Here is a 22212-nt window from a genome sequence, read left to right as displayed (position 1 = left end):
AAATTTCTAACACACTGATACACAAAAAGAGACTGAGTGGCTCACTGGCTGCTTGTCACATGTTAGATCCTGTCAGTACCACCACTCTCCCTCCCCTTTACTAATATACCTAGGTTTGACAGGTTAAGTGTAAGAAAGGGCCATGAGGCCCTAACTTTGCCTGTTTAAATAAACAAATTTTCATTTCATTTCATTTCGTTACACGTAGTCAACTCTTCGTATTATATAAGTTGTGATTTAAATATGGTAGAATCTTTTTATGATGAATTATATTGACAAACCTTTGTTATAGTCCAATACTAATAAAGTACTGTAGTACCTAGTCTCATACTTCCGTTATAACTTTGCAAGTAACTATATTTTTCTTAAGTTATGGTTATAATATAAGGTAAATTGACTTTCGTTCAGAACTTAATCTAAATATTATTTGATCTGTTTAATGAAATCAGTTAATTTTTCAGTGGATCTCTCTATTTAACGCATTACACATTTTCCTTGCATTATTTATGGCTATAGGATACGTTCTAGAAATTGAAAAAGATCTGACTTTATATTAGGTTTAGACTTTGTTAAATTCAAAAAGCCCACCAATTTTATTTCACAATTCTACAGCAAATTTAATCTAGTTTTTGGAGATATAACTCCAAATTTGAGTTCAGGAATCACACTCTAGTTATTGACCAGGTTTTGAAACATGTCAAATTTTAGAGATAGGTATACATTTTTATTTTAGGGCTTAGTTAAGAAGCTTAAATATACATTTAGATTTAAATTAATTAAAAATTTTACTTTAAATTTTCATCCTGAATAAAATTATATACCTTTGACCACTATAGCTTGATAAATAGCAGATTTATTACCAAAACCGTAAATGATGCAGCATTGTGACATGACAAATGCCACAGTATTAACTAGTTTTGGCCAAAACTTTGATGTAATGAATTTCATTTATTGCAAATGAGGATGGTTTCAAAGATATTATGATAAAAAACAGTAAATATTTTCAGGTCCCAAAAAGTTTTGTTGATTCTTCATTGTTTAGGTTTAACATAATTCTAATGGAACTCTTTTGTTGTTTCAAAATATTGTTCATATTTGTTATTTATTTTAAACCATACAAAATAGGCAAAATATATAATTTTGTAATTTAAAAATTACATTAAAAGGGTATTTTTTTGACAAAGGGTAAATTCCAAGTTTATTTACATTAGAATTTTGTGTCACAAGCACATAGAGAGACACCATTGGATTCTTATATAAAATTATATATTTACCAATATACAAAATTAAACATTCTTTTATTCTTAGGCTTAGTATGCTAACAAACTTAATTTAAAAATTCAACACACATTTTCATACTTGTATTTGTCTTAACAAGTGTTTATTGAGAATGACTCTATAATTCATATAATTTTTCTTTACCCTGTATAATAATACTTTAATTGTGGGAAAAGTTTCTGACACTATTTAAATTAGAAAACTTACACTAGAATAAGTACTATGTGTATTGGTATAATACACATTTTTCAATGACTTGTACGTTAATGATCCAACAATATTAATATAACAAATCTCAAATAAAGTTACACAACATTAAACCACTAGTATTAAACTAAAATTCACAACTTTCCCTATACTATCACTGTAAATTAACAACTTAAAAATTTGTTATCCCAATGGTTAAATAACAATTACTGTAAAAAGTATTCAGATAAGCAATACTTTTTTGTTAAAATTGTAACCATTGTAACATTTGTATTTGACAATTTAAAATTTATATTAATTTAATAAATATTCCTAGAATTCCCAATACTAAAATATAGCTCCAACTGTAACAAATAAGAGACTATGAAAATATAAAGTTGAATAGTTGCTAAATTTTTTAATTAACAACAATAGAAAGTTTAGTGAAGAAAATAAGCTTCAAGAAGAATTTACTTTAAGCTACAGATATCTTGACACTATGTCAACGTCATCTCAATAATAGGGCACTATTTTCTAAGGAAATGGACTAAAAGAACAGTCAGATTTAATTCTAAGAATTATTATTGTCATGTTGCCATGCTATACTTACCAAATATAATGCTCCCGAGAACTACAAAATGTTTTGTTAGATTCATGTTCAAACTTGTTTAAGTAATAATACTTTCATGCCACATTTCACTGTCTTAAATGGTGACAGCTTTAATCAGACCTGGAAAAATATAAATCTTGAGTTTATAATAATACTCTCCATAACTTAGTTAGCCTACATACCAAATTTATAATCGTAAACTAAGATGGTAAGCAAGAATACATACCATCCTAATTAAATAACATAGGCTACCAGAAATTAAACAGGATTATAGATATCAAGTTATATTTTATAATCATACTTGAAATTTTGAAAATATATAGGCTATGTACAGTTTATAAAATGAAATTACATGTGTGTTGTAACCGTATGAAAAGAATGGGAATAAAATAGTTTTTTTCATTCATTAACGGAAAAGAGTAGTTTCTACTGTTCTGCCCAGAATGTTAAAATATTCTGCCATTATATAAATGAAATATATTAAGCATACCAATTTACAAACACTTTCAAATCTATCTCAAGTCCACTTACCTTGAGAGCAGCGAGCTGTACATTAGAGTAAGGAATAATTTACTCGTATTTAATCATAATTTATTTGAATAATTTTAGAGTGTGTAATTATGTTTTGTAATAAAACTTTATACATAACATTTAGTTTCATTATAAAATTTCGTAGTACTTTTGTTCATTGGCAGCCTACAGAGAAATATAAAACCCAAGGTTTACTAATTTTCAAAGGCTTATTAGACTTTCAGCCTGACTTCTTCTGAGCACTGATTTGATACTTCTTACAACATTCATTCATTCAATACTGTCCAATATTTTGGAGTTCCTCAAAGATTCCTCAGAAATTCTCATTCTGAAAAAGTCCTCTGGCGCCTTTTATGGGGGTTTCCTACACTATTCTTTGTTTAAAACGTATTATTGAAGAGATATGATTTGAGGATGTGCAGAATAATTGACATTTGCCATCGGTATGATGATTATAATGTGAGCACAACGTTTTAAGGATTGAAGTCTGTTCATTTATTCATTATTTTCTAAAGAAGAGGAAAGTTTCCAGTCCTCAACACATTGTGTTTCTATTCTATTGTAACACTTTAAGATGGCAAACGTCCATGATTCTGTTATCCCTTTATTCCTAATATCCTCTATCTCCAGAGCTCTAATATTTATTATAACACTCCCAATCTCATCATTTTATGGGTTGATGATACTATTTGTGTATTTTCAATACAATTATGAGACTTGTGGGATATTTTTAACAGTGTCACTTATTTCCAATGCTGCAATGAGGTATAGCAAAGCTAGTGTATTTCTGTGGGGGATTGGCATCCTCATCACTATCAGCCTCTCTTACAGATAGGATTGAGGGTGATGTACCCTCCTTGTTTTGTACTGCAGCCTCTAAGGGGGGAGGCAAGGGAAGATGAGGAAGCCACATTCCCTTTTCATTACCCAGGTGACAGAGAAAGAAAATCTTCCCCCCCCCCCTTGGTATGATCCTGAAACTGAGAGTATTCCCTTATCCCTCCATTTCCTGATGTTTCTCCCCATTCTACTCCCAAATCCCAGACTAAGGTGTTTTGCGATCCATGCCGAGAGTCTCCAGGCACCGGGAGTATTCAGTGTTTTTAATGGAGCCTTCTGGGAAACCAGGGGACACCCAGTTGTATATACCCTTATCTTCCTATTTGGATAACTGGGAAAATGGACTGCAAATACCCGGTTCTCGTAGAAACAAAATGGAAGATGAAAACAACAGAACAAACAACTCTGAAATTGGTGAGTGGAACTCAACTCAAAGACCTACAAATTGAGAAATTAAGAATGTCTGAGATGTTTCTATTGGAGGAAGACTCTGACTAATCTTATCAGAAAGTGAAGTTCAGCCGGAAAGGCCAAAAAAAGTGGCTCTTTAGAGGCGAACTACGAAGGCGAACGATAGAGAGGCTCTCGCAAGAGATGAGCCAATAATCTTCTAAAAAGAAAGGCAAAGAAAAAACGAGTGTTGTTGAAACCACGCAACAAAGTCAGTTCCTCTAAAAGGAATTTTAATGTGGTCGTGGGCCCACAGCAAGGTAATACTTCCTCCAAACCTGATGATAAACAACAAAAACAAACCCTCAGGTATGTAGAAGCCGCGATCGCGGTTGACACCTGAGGAGCTAGCAAAGAGTGGGGATAAAAGAAGGAAGGGGCCTGATGGGAGAGTTACTAAGAAGAAATCCGAAACAAATGCTGAGAAGATCTCTGTGAGAAGTCGGCCATTGTTGGCTTGAACACCCAGAAGTGAAAATATCAATCGAGAGAGCCAACAACTTGCAGGGTAAACATGACTTCAAGGGCAAAAACGTTTGAATGTCCAGCTGTCATGTTGAAGGTGGAGCAATAGTGCCTGGATGCGTCAATGCAGAAACCAAGGAGTGGTTGGAGAAACAGGTTTAGAAACTGAGCCTTTTTGAAGGGGTTCAATTAAAAATGGGCCCAGCTAAAAGCCTGTAAAAATATTCAAGGTGTCGACATTCAAATCAAACTATAGACCTATTTCCTTGTTACCATCTATATCAAAAGTTTTTGAAAAAGTAGTATATAATAAACTGAAGACTTATATAGAATAAAACAATATTATCGACGACACCCAACATGGGTTTAGGAAACATAAATCAACCGTCACAGCAGCAGTTAGTTTTATAGAATCAGTGATAAATTCAATGGATAAAGAGGAAGTTGTTATTGGAATTTTTATGGACCTCTATAAGGCCTTTGACAGTGTTGATCACCATCTTTTATTATCAATATTATATGATATTGTAGTTATAGATATTGCACTGAATTGGTTCAAATCATATTTGACGGGTAGAAAACAGTTTGTTGAAATAGCTAATAAGTTGACAAATAGAACTTTAACAAGATTTAAATCTAAATTAGAGCAAAGCGTGATTAAAGTCCCACAAGTGTCAAATCTTGGACCTCATCTCTTCTTATGTTATTTGAGAAATATTGAAAGCAAACTATCTTATGTTGCAAACAGTTTGTTGTGTTTATTTGCAGATGATACAAATCTAAAGGTTTCTGGAATTTCTAAAGAAGAAGTTGAATTCATCTCAGCAATCGAATTGGCTAATCTACAACAGTTTTTTAACAGCAAAAAAAAACTTAATTTAAATTATGAGAAAACTAAATTCATTAATTTTAAAACAAAACAAAATAATGATGATTATGACTTTGATATTCTTATAGACGATTCAGAGATTGAAAATGCATAAAAAATTAAATTTCTTGGATTGATCATTGATTGTCACTTAAGCTGGGATGAGCACATTAAATTTGTGATTGGTAAAATTAGTTCTGGCTTATATGCAATTAGGCAAATGTCTTCTTTATGTACTATTGAAGTGAAAACAGATTTATTATGCTCATATACATTCACACATTGCTTCTGGCATAGCCATATTTGGTGCCACAACAAAGAAAAACCTAACTGACATTTTAAAGGTACAAAAACAAGCCATTAGAAGTATACTTAAGCTTTAATTCTCAGAATCTATTAGAAATTGCTTTAAAGAATTAAAAATAATAACAGTTTTTGGACTTTATACATATATAAAGTCCCGGCGGAGCAAGAACTTTTTGCGATTCAATGTTTATTGAAATTATATATATATATATACCGGGTGCTTCAAAAAAATGTATACGCACTTTAAACTATCGTAGTTTTTCCGCTCTACAAGGCTAATGTTATATTTCATCGCCAGGTGGTAGCATAATCGTCCCTTTATGTTATATTGTTAGTTGGAATTTGTAATATCAACATGGCGGACGTACGTTTGAGTTTTGAAGAACATAAGCAGGTTATTAAGTGGTACTGGAAGTTTGAGAATGTAAATGAAGTTCAAAGACAGTGGAGAAGGGATTATGATACAGAACCACCTTCAAGATTAACAATTACACGCATACGAGACAAATTCGAAGTTCATGGAACAGTGTGTGATGTGCATAAAGGTCATTCAGGTCGACCTCGAACAGCTACAAGTGATTAGTCTTCAACGGCAGTCTTGGAACTGTTTCAACGCTCTCCTAACAAATCTTCAAGGCAAGGGGCACGTGAAAGTAATGTAAGTGCTAGCAGCGTGCTACGCATTCTGAAGAGAGGCAAGTATCGTGTTTACATTCCAAGGCTGGTGCAACAGCTAAGTGACGACGATCCAGATCGAAGGTTGCAATTTTGTGAATGGGTTCAGGAGATGGTGATACGTGAACCGGAATTTATGGGTAGCATCATTTGGTCGGATGAAGCCCAATTCAAACTTAATAGAACTGTCAATAGGCTGAAGAACTTGTGTTTACTGGGCTGAAGACAATCCTCACATTACAATTGAAAAAGCTGTAAATTTGCCTGGTGTAAATGTGTGGTATGGTTTGTCTTCAAGGGGACTCATTGGACCTTTTCGATTTGAAGGTACTGTAACTGGTATTAATTACCTAACAATGCTTGCTGATTTCATATTTCCTGCCATTCGTGCATTATATGGTAATGATAATTTTTATTTTCAACAAGATGGTGCCCCGCCGCACTATCACAGGGACATACGAGCTTACCTGGATCAAAATTTGCCGGGCCAGTGGATAGGACGCAGGGGGCCAATCGAGTTTCCAGCACGCTCTCCAGACCTTACACCACTGGATTTCTTCTTATGGGGCACAGTAAAAGATGAGGTGTACAAACGTAAACCACGTAACCTAGACATTCTTTGGAATGAGATTCAAGCTGTGTGTAGAGAAATCTCATTGGACGTTTTGATACGATGTACAGAATCAGTGGTGACTCGTACTCGGAATTGTGTTGATGCTGCAGGTCACCAATTTGAACAGTATTAACATTTGTTATTTACGTTTCATTTACATTGGACTTTAAGCTTTCTAATTTCCTGAAATTTTACTTTGTAGAACGGTAAATAAATTTTCTATGGAAGTTCAATGTGTGTATACATTTTTTTGAAGCACCCAGTATATATATATATATATATATATATATATATATATATATATATATATATATATATATAAAACCATCCTATATTTTAAAAACAATCATGGCCAACAAATTAATTTAGAAAATAATGTGCACAAATATAACACACACCATAAGAATGATATCATCAGTGATATGAAATATATCATAGACTTGAAATATACACACAAAAAACTATGTATATCGGGAAAAGATTTCTGAAAAATATTCCTCAAAGCATAAAGATGGAAAACAATATTACCAAATTTAATAAAACTAAAAACTATTTAATTGATTTAGTTTTGTCTTCAATAGAGGAACTTGAATATGTTTAGTAATTTTATATATATAAGTAATGTATGACACTATTCGATGTACCTCATTATACAACTAATGAATAAAGAATTATTGATTGATTGACATTCATTCCGAAGGACATTGATGTGGACAGCAAACATGAGCTGTTCGAAGCCCTCAAAACCCAAAACAATCTTGAGATGAACGAATGGACTGTTGTTGGGGGGAAAATCAAGCATCAACAGTGAATTCTTAGTCCTATATACTGATGAAAATTGCCTGAAAAAATCTGAAGGCTCTGGCAATGCGTCCATTCTAGGGCAGCGACAGAACCACCTTCAAGCTGCAGGAAGGTAACAATAAAAAAGCGGTACCCCAGATAAACCTTCATCACAGCAGAGCAACTACGGCAATGCTCTGTCAGAAAACCCTGTCTGAGGACATACGCATGGCCCTTATCCAAGAACCACTATGGGAAGTGATGGGGATGAGCACTGCTTAAGGTAAGCTGATGGTGGCAGTAACAACTCTAGGGCAGGTATATATTTTAGTAACAAAATCAAACCACTAAAAATGGCACAAATGTGTTCCAGAGACAAGACCATGGCATAGATTCACTTGCAGACAAGTGATGATATCAGAATCCTGTTTGTAACAATTTAACTCCCATATGAATCTCCAGAACCACTGCTAACTGCAGAGATGAAGCGGAGTGTAGAGTCGGAACCCTTATTAAAAGGCACTTAATTGTTGGTTGTGATGCAACAACACACCACACTACTTGGGGAAGCAGCAACGTCAACAATCGGGATGGAATGATGAGCTTAGACTTTATGGCAGTATTTAATTTAGTTTTTGTGAACCAAGGCTGTAAATAAAATTTTGTACAAACAAGAGGTACAGGGGTGAGAGAAGGGGTTTTAGATATCACTTTGGCTAGAAACAGTATTACTATTAAAGTTCTAAACCAGAGTGTGCTAGATGAAGCATCTGCTTCAGATCATATATATTTAATATGAGGTTGAACAAAATAAATGAGACCTACAGGAATCCAAAGAAAATAATATCAGGGGCAAGGGGCCAATGAAATGGCCAACTCATTACAAGATGCCATATAAGAATTGTACCACAAAGCCTGCCCTGAAACGGAAAAGAGCTCAAGGAAGAAAGCGTGTTAGTCAAATTAAGGACTGGAAACCTTAAAGAAAAACCTTCGCAGAGAATACAACACATGTGAACATGCAGGGAATTGGAATATGTACTCTGTTGCTCTGACACAATAATAAAGAGGTGAGAAGAGTTAAGAGAAAGTCATGAAAAGCACAGGCAATCCTGTATGGAGTTACAAGAGAGGTCAAAACGCACCGGGGATGTCCACAAGGTCTACTGTGTATCACCAAGTCTGTGGAACTTAGTTGTGGATGACTTACTATGGACTCTGAATGAACAGAGTATGTATACTCAGGGCTATGTGTTACCATTCTCATTAGAGGTCAAATGCTTGGAAATGGACAGTACAGGTAAAAAGGGAATTCAAGTATCTAGGAGTCAAACTGAATGATAAACTCACCTGGAACAATCATCTGAAATATATAATCAGCCGATCTCAACTACATTATGATGCACATGGGGGCTTTGACCCAGCATATCACATTGGTTATACACCACGGCCATAAGAGCGATGGTGGTGTATGGCTCATTAGTATAATGGCTAAAAGTTCAATAGGTGACTGCAGATAAAAGCCTGTCAAAGGTCCAACGGTTAGCTTGCTCGGTGTTGAAAGACACACTTGCTGCTATGGAAAGTGTGCTAAACCTCCCCTTCTTAGCATAATTTTCGTAGGAGAGGCAATGATGGCTGCCTACTTACTGCAGTGCAATGGGAACTGGCATTCTCACCATTCTAGCAAGCACACCAAGATCTCTGACATTTCAAAACTGGACACTCTAGAAATGATGGCTGACAGAATGTCAAAGGTTATTATGAACTGGGAAAAAACCATGACAAGTCAACATTGTTAAGAGAGATGAATGGCCAAATAGAGAGCCTGTTTACAAGAGAAGGCCCTAACCTGGCGAACGGACGGGGCGGGCTCTGACGGTTACTAGGGCAGGTGTTTGGGGAGCCAGACCTGGTTCCAGCTTTAGATTTAGTGTAGCAAACTGGCAACTGTCTTTCAGGCTGAAGTCACTGATCTTGTGGAATGTGCAAGCATTAATGTAGAGAGAGACTATAAAGGCAAAACCATCTACATTAATTCGGATAGTAGGGCTGCTTTGCAAGCCTTGGCCAACCATGACTGCATAAAGACAGTGATGTAATGCTTTCAGGTCATGAAATCATTGGCAAAAACCAATATATTGGCAAAACTATTCTGGCAAACTCGGTTTCACTAATCTATAGTAATTGGAGCTCTATTTAACTATTGGATAATTCTGATTAATTACTGAGTCAACTTCAATTTCTTTCATATTTTAGTTTGATAATCAGGCATTCCTTATAAAGTAAAAACATGGAAATTAAGTGTTGGAAAGCCATTGTTGACATCACTGAGCAATAAGAAGGTTCAATGATCAAGCACCACACTGTTTCTTATGCTGTCATCCTGAAGAGGGGTTAAAGTGCTCACATGATCTGAACTTGATATTTAGATACTATCTCAGCAGACAGCGGAAGCTTTTCTTTTTCATGCATGGAGTGTTACAGAAGGCTCCACTGCAGTCTACACTGATAGCCATAGAAATTTGAGATTTACAAGTTACTTTCTCGAGATCAGATCACGTTGAATAATTTGGCTAGAGAAGGTACTGATCATTTAAGTGCCCTTGGCCATCCGTGCTGTTTTCAGTGCAATCAATCTCCATGGGTGTGGTAATAATGAATTAGTGAATCTCCAATCTGCATTGATAAATTAAATAAGATAAGGATAACTTACACTTTTATCCATCTAAAATAAGTATTATGGACTTGCTATCACGCACAGGACTGATTTGCCTATGTTCCATATGCCAAATAAAATCATTTACACAATGAAAACAACATTTACTAATTATTAACATGATTACCAAATATTCGGTGCACATGCTTATATGGCTGGTGCAGAATGTTTAAAGCACTAAGGGATAATGTTTACTTTAGCCACGTTATCTGAAACTACTTTTTACAATTTCTTAAAATAGTGCCCTTTTGACTTTTGAATTTTTAGGCTGTCCCTAACCATATATTGCACAATAATAATTTGTGTTTTAATTTTGGGTTATATCTCAATTAGTCCATCAATCTTAGGGATCGGGAGGAATCAGGATTTCTGGGTGGGGGGGAAGGTTAAAAGAACTAAGGAACGGGTTATGTATAAGAGGAAGGGATAACAGAGATGTCAACCTTCATGCAATAATTTGAGCAGAAAGATTAGGTTTAGCAACTGCATTTGAATATAATTTAAGAATTTTCTGTAATTTTTCTGTTTTCCATCATCTTGGCCACAATTTATATCTTCATCTGGAGAAGTTTATTCATAGTTTCTACCTCCATGGTGAAGATTATTCATAATTGCTCCTTTATTATTTTAATCCTATTAGCTATTGTCTTTGGACATCTCAACACTGCTTTTCCTGATAGGTTAAATTTAGTTACGCAGCCATTTACAGGTATAGCCATTGTTTATTTCTTTTGTGGGGCTAGTGAGTGGTATTTTTCATCATATTCAATGTAAAAGTTAGTGGTGGGAGTGCACTTTAACGTATACTATATATTATTTTGTCAGAACACAGAAAAGACGTACTGTTTTATTTTATTTCGTAATACAAATTTATATAATTTATGTACTTCTACAGTAGCGGCCATTGTCAGCTATTGCCTTGTTACGTAGAATAATAAGTTTAATATTTTCTAATATTTTTAACTCTCAAGTGTTAGTGATCAGCCTTTTGGAATTTTATATTTTACTGATCGATACCATCTCGAAGGATGTTTTTCATTAGTTTCCTTGAGTGTCGGTGTGATGCTGTAGGCAACGCTGATGGCCAGACGCATTACTGTTAGCCCATTCAACTACTATTGTCATTTATGAGATTTCTAAAAGTTTATGACTTTTCAAAATTTATTTGTTATCTAAATTTAATTGTTGTATTAGATAGTGGTTTTAAAATTTAATTTTGAAGCATATTACTTTCATAATATTGTTCTAACATAAACATTTTCCATTCAAGAACCACAATCTACAAATCAGCAGCTGTTAGGATTCTTTAGGCCTATGTTCATTGTCATAGTGTAAATAAGTTCTGCTTGTATTTAGCGCAATAAAAAAACAAATATATGTTTACAATGAATATAATATCTGTTTTATAGAGATCCGATATATCTGACTTATGATACCAAATAAAAATTTTACTGAAACTGGTGGGTAGGGTACGTAAGCGTACCCGGTTTTTTATATCGAAATTGGCAAATGATATTACTTAATCATAACCATCGATATAATCAATCAATACTATTAATTATTTTTAACGATTAATTAAATAATCTATATCAATAGCTGTAAACACTCTCAAATAATACTCTTACTGTAATATTCCAATTTTATATTTAAGTAACATTTGATTATTAACAATGAGTCAATTTTAGAAAACTACACAACATTGCTTTGAAAGATGATAAGACATGTTTTTCATGACTTCAACATGTTGGACTCGTGCGGAAAAACCCATTATGTGAAATTTGTGGGAAAGAAACAACTGTAACTGTGAGAGGAGCAAATATGGTCGTCTTCAGTTTTCCTAATTTTGGTTATAGGCTAATAATTTGTTTGATCACTGTGAATATTAGATTCATATTTTAATTTAAAACATATGATTATTATTGAGAACTATACATACTTTATATCGATTGATAGTCTAGCATTTGAGATGCCAATATTAGGTATCGATGATTAGGCTACATTCTTCGATATAAAAAAACCGGGTCCACTTATCGTACCCTACCCAAACTGGTTTTCTAAATATGTTTGTCTTTGTACAAAATATTTGCATAGGCTATTTAATTCTTTTAATTGAGATATTATGAATGTAATCCTCTTTCCAAAGTAACAATAGAATATCTTGGCTGCTTTTTCCAAAATTGTTGGAAACTTTTATGTGTTTACATACAATGAATTAAGATTGCACACACATACATAACAGTATTTTGATGATCACCTACATATTGATGAATATGCATACTTGAAAGTTTTAAAAATTGTCTAAATACATTCATTTGGAAATTAAGATTAAAACAAGATTAGATCAGAAATATCTGATCTTGCTATATTTTGATCATTGAGATGTTTTTTATTTAATAACTCAAAGGGTTAAAAGACTATTTCTCAAAACGATGATTAATAGAATGAGTTGATAATTACCGATTAATAACATTGGACAAACTAGTTGTCGATTATTATAATCAATTATTTAAAGGCATCCCTTACTAAAGTCTATCCACTACCTAGAAAGATAGTGGTTCATTGCCTGAAAGAGTTGTAAGGTAAACCTAGAAACTTCTACTTAGACTATATTTGCTAGGACTAGTACATATGTAAAATATTAAGCCTACTATGTTTTTAACTTTCTGACAGACTGAATATTTTACTTAACTTGGCTAGTTCATGTAGCCTAAGTTAGGATGTGTAATAATACAAAAAAGCCTACCAGAAATTATGAATATATTTTTAATTGAAAAGAGTAGTTTTTACTGTTGTCCACAAATTTTAAATATTCAAATATTATATAAATTAAATGCATTAGCCCTACAACTTAGTACCGCTAGCAAATCTATCTCAAGGCCACCTACCTTGACAGCAGTGAGCTGTACAATAGGGAAAGGGATAATTTCGATATTAACTTATCACTGAAACATTTAAATGGTTAGTGAGTAAAACATGTGCAATTGAAGATAAATATCACATCAAACTCGCTGTAACCATACAAACAAACCAGTACAATCTTGTATTTGTTTTCGCTTTCTGTCAACCACTGACAAATGACAATGCACTGAAAATGTTCATATCTCCATTCAGTTAGCCATAACAGGCTAAAGTAATGTAACAGCTGATTGACAGATGCTCTATGCTTTTTCAAAAAACTGTTAAGCAGCTGCTTAAGCATTTTAGAGGTTTATCATAGAGGTGAGATTGAATAAAACTACTGATTATAGTGAACGGTACAATATATTTTAAAATATATATTGTACCGATATATTTTACTACTTGATTTAAAAAAAAAATCCCGCAGAAAATGATATAATAAGTTCAATTTAGCATTTTATTAATCTCGGAGAGTATGCAAATATAAAATCATAATATTAGTAAAAATTTTAGTATATGGAAGACAGAGCATATAATACCTAAATACTTTTAACAACAGTAATAAAACATGTACACTTGTATAATGGAATGGATTAACATCAATATATAACAACAATAAACATAGTAACTTATTTATGTCAATTTTATTACAATAACATTATACAGTATTTTATCAAAATACTTAGTAGTAATGATCAAGAAAAGTATTTACTTGCACATGCATAAAAAAAAATCGGTGCTACAACAACTTTGTTAATATAAATGAAAATGCAGCGACGTAGATGTGTGTTTATTTATATCCGTGTAAAAGGGTGGGTGGGTATTCATGTGTGTGTCTTTCCTTGTGAGTGTTGTGGTGAGCTGCATGGTTATGTTCTTTAATTTCCAAATTTTGATTGTAAACTGGAGACACTTTCTCTTCAGGGAGCATTCTGAGATACATACAGGGTGATTCATGAAGTTCTCCCCCCACTTCTACAGCACATTGTACTAGTAAAAATAATGAAAAAAATGTTATATAAACATAGGTCCGTAAACGCTTCGTTAGCGAGTTACAGCTAGCGAAAGATTTCGCCTGAATTCCTGGGTTTAAAGAGTAAAATAAAGCCATACTGAACTTTTGGAAAGGTTAATTAAGTAAGAAATATCGTGGATTCTTATGTATTTTTACCTGATAATAGCTAATAAAATAGGTTTCAGAACAGTACCTGTAGTAGTTTTTGAGGGATTCAGGGTTTAAATGCAAAAAATTGGGTCACGAAAACAATGTTTTTTTAAGTTTGATGTACAATAACTTTGTTAAATTGGTAATAAATACATAAAATCAACAAACATTAATTTGTATAGAATTTAATTCTGAGAAAATTGATACAATCAAAGTCTAAAATAAAACAGAAATAAGTACCAAAAAATCGATTATATTCAGTATAATACATTACTAGTTTTAAGCAAAATTAATCAGGTTGGGCCAACCGTACGCACCTTTTTATAATAGATGTTCGAAAATTAGGCCATCATTATCAATACATTTTGCAGCACGTTTGTGTATTGCTTTTGTTGCGTTTCTTAATTTTTCAGGACTTCCCTGTATCTGCACAGCCGAATCCATAATACGGGCAATTAATTCATCACGAGAATAATTCACTTTTGTCTTGTATACAATGTCTTTCATCCATCCCCAGATTGCAATAATCCAATGGAGATAGATCTGGTGATCTTGGTGGCCAAGGGTTGAGGCCCTCCACGACCAATCCAGTGTCCAGGAAATTGATGATTTAAGTAAGCAGAAAACGGCACGTGAAAAGTGGGGAGGTGCTCCGTCATGCTGGAAGTACAAATTTTGTCTGAGATGTAAAGGAACATTCTCTAACAGCTGCGGCAACTCTTCTTGAAGGAAATGCAAATAGAACTCAGCATTTAGGCGTCCAGGTAATATGAAAGGTCCAATCAGCCGATTGTGCAAAAGGCCACACCAGACATTGACGCTAAAATCGGTGTTGAAAGTTCTGTTCCACTACCTCATGTGGATTTTCTTCTGCCCATGAGTGTTCATTGTGCAAGTTATTGACACCATCCCGAGTGAAATTGTGCCTCATCCGTAAACAAAATACGCTTGTAGAGTTGATTATTAATATTCAAAAAGTTGCAAACTCCAAGCGAAGCGGACCATCCCCTAGCTGTAGATGTTGAACCTTTTGTTTATGAAACGGATAAAAATTTGTTTTCGATTAAGTGACCTCCTCACCGTTGACTGCGAAACTCCTATCCGCTTAGAAATACGTCGTGTACTTACACCTGGAATGCGATGAACAGCATTAATAACAATATCATCATCAAGTTGGACAGCTCGTTCATAATTGGTTCTAGTACTTGGTAAGTGATCCTGTTTCCCGAAGAGTACGAAAAGTTCCTGAAATTGTTTTGGTATCTGGAATCCTCCTATTAGGGTAACGTAGTTCATATTCTTCTACAGCAGCTCTAGCATTACCATTACAGTAACCCAAAATAAAAACCATATCAGCGTATTCCTCTGATGTAAATAAGTAAGGGCATTTTTTCGCTGAATAAACAATCGAATTATAACTCACAGAAAAATTGCATTTAAAAACACGATTCACAGAAACCGATCTCCTGCTGTAGCTTGCAAAAAAACACCACTAATACACAGTTCTAACGTAACAGTACAGAATACCATTGTTGATCAGCTGTTATTCGTGCGTTACCAACTTAGAAATTAATAAAACAAAAAACTGCATTTCGATGATTAGTAAACAATAATGGGAAAATGTTTGCTTCATTTATTTTAGAACATTTGATGTAAATTTTTATTAAAAAAAAATACAACGTAATAAAACATGATATTTTTATTTACAAACAAATTTATTTAACAGTTTAATCTTGTTTTCTCAATTTATCTCATCATTAAGGAACAAAACATTTTGTTTTTGTTTTATTTTAACTAAATACCGTACGGTATTTCTTTACAGCTAGTAATGTATTATACTGAATAAAATCGATTTTTTGGGTACTTATTTCTGTTTTAATTTTAAACTTTGATTATATCAATTTTTCTCAGAATTAAATTCTCTACAATTAATGTTTGTTGATTTTATGTATTTATTACCAATTTAACAAAGTTATTGTACATCAAACTTAAAAAAACATTGTTTCGTGCCCCAATTTTTTGCATTTAACCCTGAATCCCTCAAAAAACTACTACAGGTACAGTTCTGAAAACTATTTTATTAGCTTTATTAGGTAAAAATACATAAGAATCCACGATATTTCTTACTTAATTAACCTTTCCAAAAGTTCAGTATGGCTTTATTTTACTCTTTACTCAGGAATTCAGGCGAAATCTTTCGCTAGCTGTAACTCGCTAACGAAGCGTTTTTCGGACCTATGTTTATATAACATTTTTTCATTATTTTTACTAGTACAATGTGCTGTAGAAGTGGGGGGAGAACTTCATGAATCACCCTGTATGTGTCAACGGCATAGCTTCCCTCTATTAGCAGTCTTGAAATGCCATGGTTTGATACATAAGTTGTGTGAATTAATTTCATAAGAACTCGGGATAAACTCAGCAAAAAATAAAATAAACAGCTCTTTAACTTAGATTTACGTAACAGATATATTCAATATATTACATTCCAGTATAAAGCGTGTAAAACTCAGTTTTTACCAATAACAAATCAATGAGGCTGGTCTTGATTCTAGAGGGGTCGTTCCCGGTGGAGGGATTTTGTGAACACGGTGATAACTGCTTATCCAGTTAAAATTAAAGAATTTAGCAACAGTTTCAATCAGTTCTTCCCTCCAGTCGGTGAGCGCTTAGCAAGTGCTATTAGGCCTAATTGACCCTTAGAAGTTGAAGATTTAGATTTTGCCGTTAAGTCAGAATTTGTGATGCGCCCTATAACTCCCGAGGAACTCTTTGATATTGTTAAGAGCGTAAAATGGTGTTAGGCCCCGGTCTGGGACGGATTTCCAGCAAAGTTCATCAAGGATTCCCAAAAAATACTTTAAAAAAAATCCGCCCAATATCTTTATTAACAACCATGACTAAAATTCTAGAGAAATGTATAAAATTTACTTGTTTATGTTAGTCGTGCACCTTTATATTTCCTCCACTCCTACTAATTAATGTATGTTTATTATTATTGTTTTTTTTGTAATTTGTTAATACAATAGGCTATTTAACTTTTATTTGCTTATAATCTTGACTTCCTTTACAATGTTTAATAGTTAGTTTACAATTTATCTATATTTATATATAAATAAATATATACATACACATATAAAAATAGATACATATATAATATATTTTTTTCTTATAAACAAACAATACTAATTTAAGTGAAGCTTAAAAAGTCTACTAAAATTGCACAAGAGCAATTGGTTTATGTAGTCAGCAATTTCTTAAATTATAGTGTAATTAATTATGTAAATATCAATGTTGAATATATGTGTTTGACGTAAATTGATTTGAATAGAAAAATACGTTAGTAGGCTATGTTTAGTTATTAATTAGTAAATGATTTTATCTGTTTACAATATTATTTATACTTTAGTTATCAGTTAATATCATCGGAGGAACTAGTAGTTAATTATTATGTTATTTTAATTACAATATTATGGATCATAATAATCATTAACATCTATGAATTTTCTTCTAAAATTGAGAAGTAGTCTAGATAAAGATACTCCGGTTTTACTTATAGAAGCCTAACACAAAGCACCTGAAACGTATTGAGAATTTAAAAATATCCAGTGTGATAGTGAAAAGTTACTGAGTATTATTCAAGTAAGGAACATTTTATAGATTTGTATTTTGCCTCACTAATATGGTGAGATATGAAGCCCCTATTTAATGAAACTATAAAGCCTAGTTTAAAGAGTGCTTTGTTTGTGACGTGGGTGGGTTATATTTTCATAAAGACTCATTAAAGTATCCCCATTTTAAGAGAGGACTCTTATCACTCCCAAATCCCTGATTGTCAACAATCTTAAGAAAAATTTTGGAGTTAAATTTAAAATTACTTCCTCTATATTATATAAACCTGTCTACAATTAATAATTAAGATTTAATTTCCTTTGAAGTTTCAATACTTCAAGACAAACACTTTGACCAATCTCATCATCATTTCAGCTCTTTGGCAGTCCGAGTACTAAAACTTAGAACTCTGTGTAGGTTTTTTTATCTCACCAATGCCTTCGGGAGTCTCCCTTATACGGGGGTTTTGGCTGCACTATGTAGTGCAGATCTTAGGGACACCCAGCTGACTCTTATAAAAGACCTGTACGAGGGCAGTGCCACGACTACTAGGCACTCTGGTGGGGCTACCCCAGTCATTCAATTTCAGGCAGAAGTCCGCCAGGTCTGCCCTCAATCTCCGGTGCTTTTTAACCTCGTCACGGAGTTCCTTATCGGCTCTGTACTTGCCCTGGAGGGAGATCATGGTGTGTCGCTGCACAGTGAGTTTTTCAGCATCCTGACATGGCCAAGTCTGAAGCGTCACTCCAGGCTCTGCTGAACACAGATTCCTCGGCAGCGAAATGGGTGGGTCTCAGCAGGTTCAAGCTCGGAAAATGTACGACTCTTCATGTCACCGGCAGGACCGTGAAGCCGACCCCATTCACCATATATGGCTCTCTCCTCCGAGTCCTTGAGGAGATACCTACAATCACTTTGGTTTACCTACTGGAATGGCCACTGATCAGACCATAACCATGCAGGAAGAGGAGGCCGCCAAGACTTTTGCGTACTGTAATAGAAACGATAGGAAGCTATAAAAGGAAGCTAGGCCTGTTATATATATTTTAATTTTTAATCCTACGTTTGTATAATACGTATAAACACGTCATTAATGTTTTAAGTTAATATATAATTTTATACTTTATTTAGTATAAATATTTAATATCTTAAACCTCACTTTTTATGAAAATTTTCGTTTATACCTAATACAAATAATTTAGTTTTACTTTTATATTCAGTATATTTTTCTGCTATAATGACAATTTAAAATATTTTGTTACACAATTTAGTTTAAATAACAATGGCATTTTGTATATCTTCTAGAACGATCTACTCATTGGTATAATTAATGGTTTCAAGACCTATCATTTTGTAACTCTGGTTAATTGATATAAAACCTTAATTCCGAACAGCAGTAATATTTAGTTTCCAGGTAATTTGTATTCTGTTCTGATAACCATTTCTCTTCCAAACAATATAAAAGAGAACACTTTGTGTAATTTAAGATTTCAGTAACAAGTAAGAGAAAAGTTTCAAACAGTATAACGAGACTGGAATATCATTAAAAGCTGGAGCAAGAGTTTAGTTGGAGTTTAATCACTAATCAGTCACTGTAAAAGAGGGAAGTATTTATTAAGGCTCGCTCAGTGATAGGGCCGTAGTTGATCGACGTTTCAGATTGAATATTTAATTTTAATGCAGATTTTTATCTAAAATGAAATTAATGTGAATTTATTAAAATATACATTAATAATAATATTGGTTCAATTAATGGACTGGTTTGGAAGTAATTATTTGAGAATTAATAATCGTGGACAATCTCTCGCTTACAGCATGATTCAGCAATTCTTTGGAAATGTTGAAATAAAACTGGCATGCCACATTTTTATAGTCAGATTATGTTTTGACCTATATCACGTTTTGTAATAAATTTAAACAAAAGATTCGATTTAATATATTATAATTTTTAAAAGGGAATTTTATTTAGCTATTTTAATTGTTCTTTGCAAAGGGGTTTAGTTGCTCTTCGACGATTAATTCAGAGATAATTGAGATAATTGTACATAAATCTCCCTTCATTCTTGTTAATATATTTGAAGTTGATCCATACGATGATTATAAACTTTTATGCCATCTATTTTCATGCCATGAACTTACCACCCAGGGCAGATATTTGTCCATTATTATATTTAATGTTAGTTGTAACTATTATATCCACAGTAGCGATGAGGTGTGAGGTGCTTTCAGAATAAGAGAAAAGTTTCACACAGTTCTTACTGTTTATAAGAGTTGTGAAAGATTTCTTAAGTGTGATATTGGTGACCCGTAAGCCTTGCGGCGCGTCGAACTTGATCATTACTATTTGCAAAGTTTCAGAGATTCACAGCTTGCGTTTCTTCTGATGCATCTTTATTGGTAAATGTAATTTAGAATAAAACTCTTAGTTTGATATATTTATTTTGTGGTCTTATATATGTTATAACGTTTTGTTGATGTACATGATGCAAACAAAAAATACAAAAAACACCGACTACAGCTTGACATCAAACAGCAGAAAAAAATAAAAAGTATAAAGCTCAAAAGCACCGGCTGCCGCTCGCAAAACATGCTCTCAACCTGAAATCTATTTTAATAAGAGGCGATAGTCACACTCGGCACATCGCAGGTCTTACAAGAGGACTGGTCGACTCCTCTACTTCGATCACCGGTGTTTGCAAACCCGGCGCCCGCCTACTAGACATTGTCAGCCTGCCTCAGCTCACACCTCCACCTGCGAGCACTGTCGGCCTGGACCAGCCCGCGTCTCCACCTGGACCTAGGCTTCATTGCGAGGTGCTGATTGCCGGAACAAACGACCTGGCTACCGGCGCCAGCACACGATCTACCAGCATCTGGAGCAGTACATCACCAACAGACCGGCCGACACTCAACTAGTAGTCGCCTCTATGCCACATCGCCACGACCTGCAAGATCCTGACAATTCCCATCCATGACGAGACCATTCTCGTGAATGCTTTCATTGAAGAGCTGGCTGCCAGACACGACATCCAAGTGCTTCGTCTTGACACCATTAGCCGGAAGTATTTCACGAGACATTGGTCTACACCTGTCGATGCGTGGCAAAAGACTGCTGGCCGAGATGTTTGGTGAGGTGCTTGACTACGCCCAAAACTCGCCCCGTTTGCACAGATAGCAGACTGTCAGCTATCGCTCCTACGCCTCAACCGTGCACCAGCAGAGCGGTTCCTCCGGTAGCACCACCACCGGTACCGACGTCCCCTCCATTACCCTCATCTCCAACGCCTTTTCTGACACTTTTGGGGCCAGCGTCTTCACCGTCGTCTCCATCAACGTCCGCTCCTCTCACTCTGCCGCATATCACCTTTGCTGAAGTTGTCGCTGGGACATCTAAGCCCAATTCAATTGCAGAAACAACCAGCACTCAGTCTTTTTTAGTAGAAGCTCCACCTCTGATCCCCATACAAATTTGACTGACAAAAATAAAATAAAAAATTCCAATTTAAAAGAAACACATTTCTAAAACAGTGTCATTTGTGCATCAAAATGCACAAAATGGCTACGAATAAGGTGGATGAGCTTACTCTCATGTGCGAGGAGCTCAATCCAGACTTGTTAGTTGTGACCGAAACGAACACGGTTTTTTAACAACAACAATATCGAACACTTTAAAATTCCAAATTACCAATTGGCAAATTTTTACTGCCGCAAACTCCTTCAAAGGAGGAGGTGTAGCAATATTTCTGAAAAATGAGCTCTCCTTTACCCCTCTCACTCTTTTTCAAACCTACAGACAAACACTGTGAATATACAGGTGTAAAACTCAAAACCAAACACTCTCATATTGATGTGATTGGTTCTCTATAGGTCTCCCAACGGAAACGAGGAATTGTTTTTTTTCAAAATTCGATCAAATCTTGACTGACGTTGCAGTTAAAACTCGCGGTTTCATAGTCATGGGAGACTTCAACATTGACGTCTTAGATGTCGATAGTCCCATGACAAAGAGATTGGCTGACTTGCTGGGGTCGTTTGGCCTGAACTGGTCGGTTAACTCTCCAACAAGAGTGACGGCCAACTCAGCGACCGCGATTGACAACGTCATCACAGACTTGACAGACGTTGAGGTCTTGGTGGTCGACACAGCCATTTCAGACCACTATGGCCAACAGGCCATCATCAATGGTCACGAGGCACCAAGGGGTCCCCATCT

General features: G+C 34.4%; 1 protein-coding gene across 1 annotated transcript in view; it reads right to left on the bottom strand.

The window, feature by feature from the left end:
- The window catches only part of LOC124354853 (low-density lipoprotein receptor-related protein 3-like), a 64085-nt gene extending 50641 nt beyond the window's left edge, over positions 1 to 13444 (bottom strand). The window contains exons 1-2 of the mRNA XM_046805612.1: positions 13210 to 13444; positions 2075 to 2194 (exon numbers count right to left, since the gene is read on the bottom strand). Coding sequence (XP_046661568.1) covers positions 2075 to 2120 — 46 coding nt within the window. The 5' untranslated portion in view covers positions 2121 to 2194; positions 13210 to 13444. The remainder of the gene's footprint in view (positions 1 to 2074; positions 2195 to 13209) is intronic.
- Positions 13445 to 22212: the final 8768 nt, after the last annotated feature.

The sequence above is a fragment of the Homalodisca vitripennis genome, chromosome 2 (genome assembly GCF_021130785.1).
Source record: "Homalodisca vitripennis isolate AUS2020 chromosome 2, UT_GWSS_2.1, whole genome shotgun sequence".
Taxonomy (NCBI): Eukaryota; Metazoa; Arthropoda; class Insecta; order Hemiptera; family Cicadellidae; genus Homalodisca; species Homalodisca vitripennis.
This window is presented reverse-complemented; position numbering and strand designations above follow the sequence as displayed.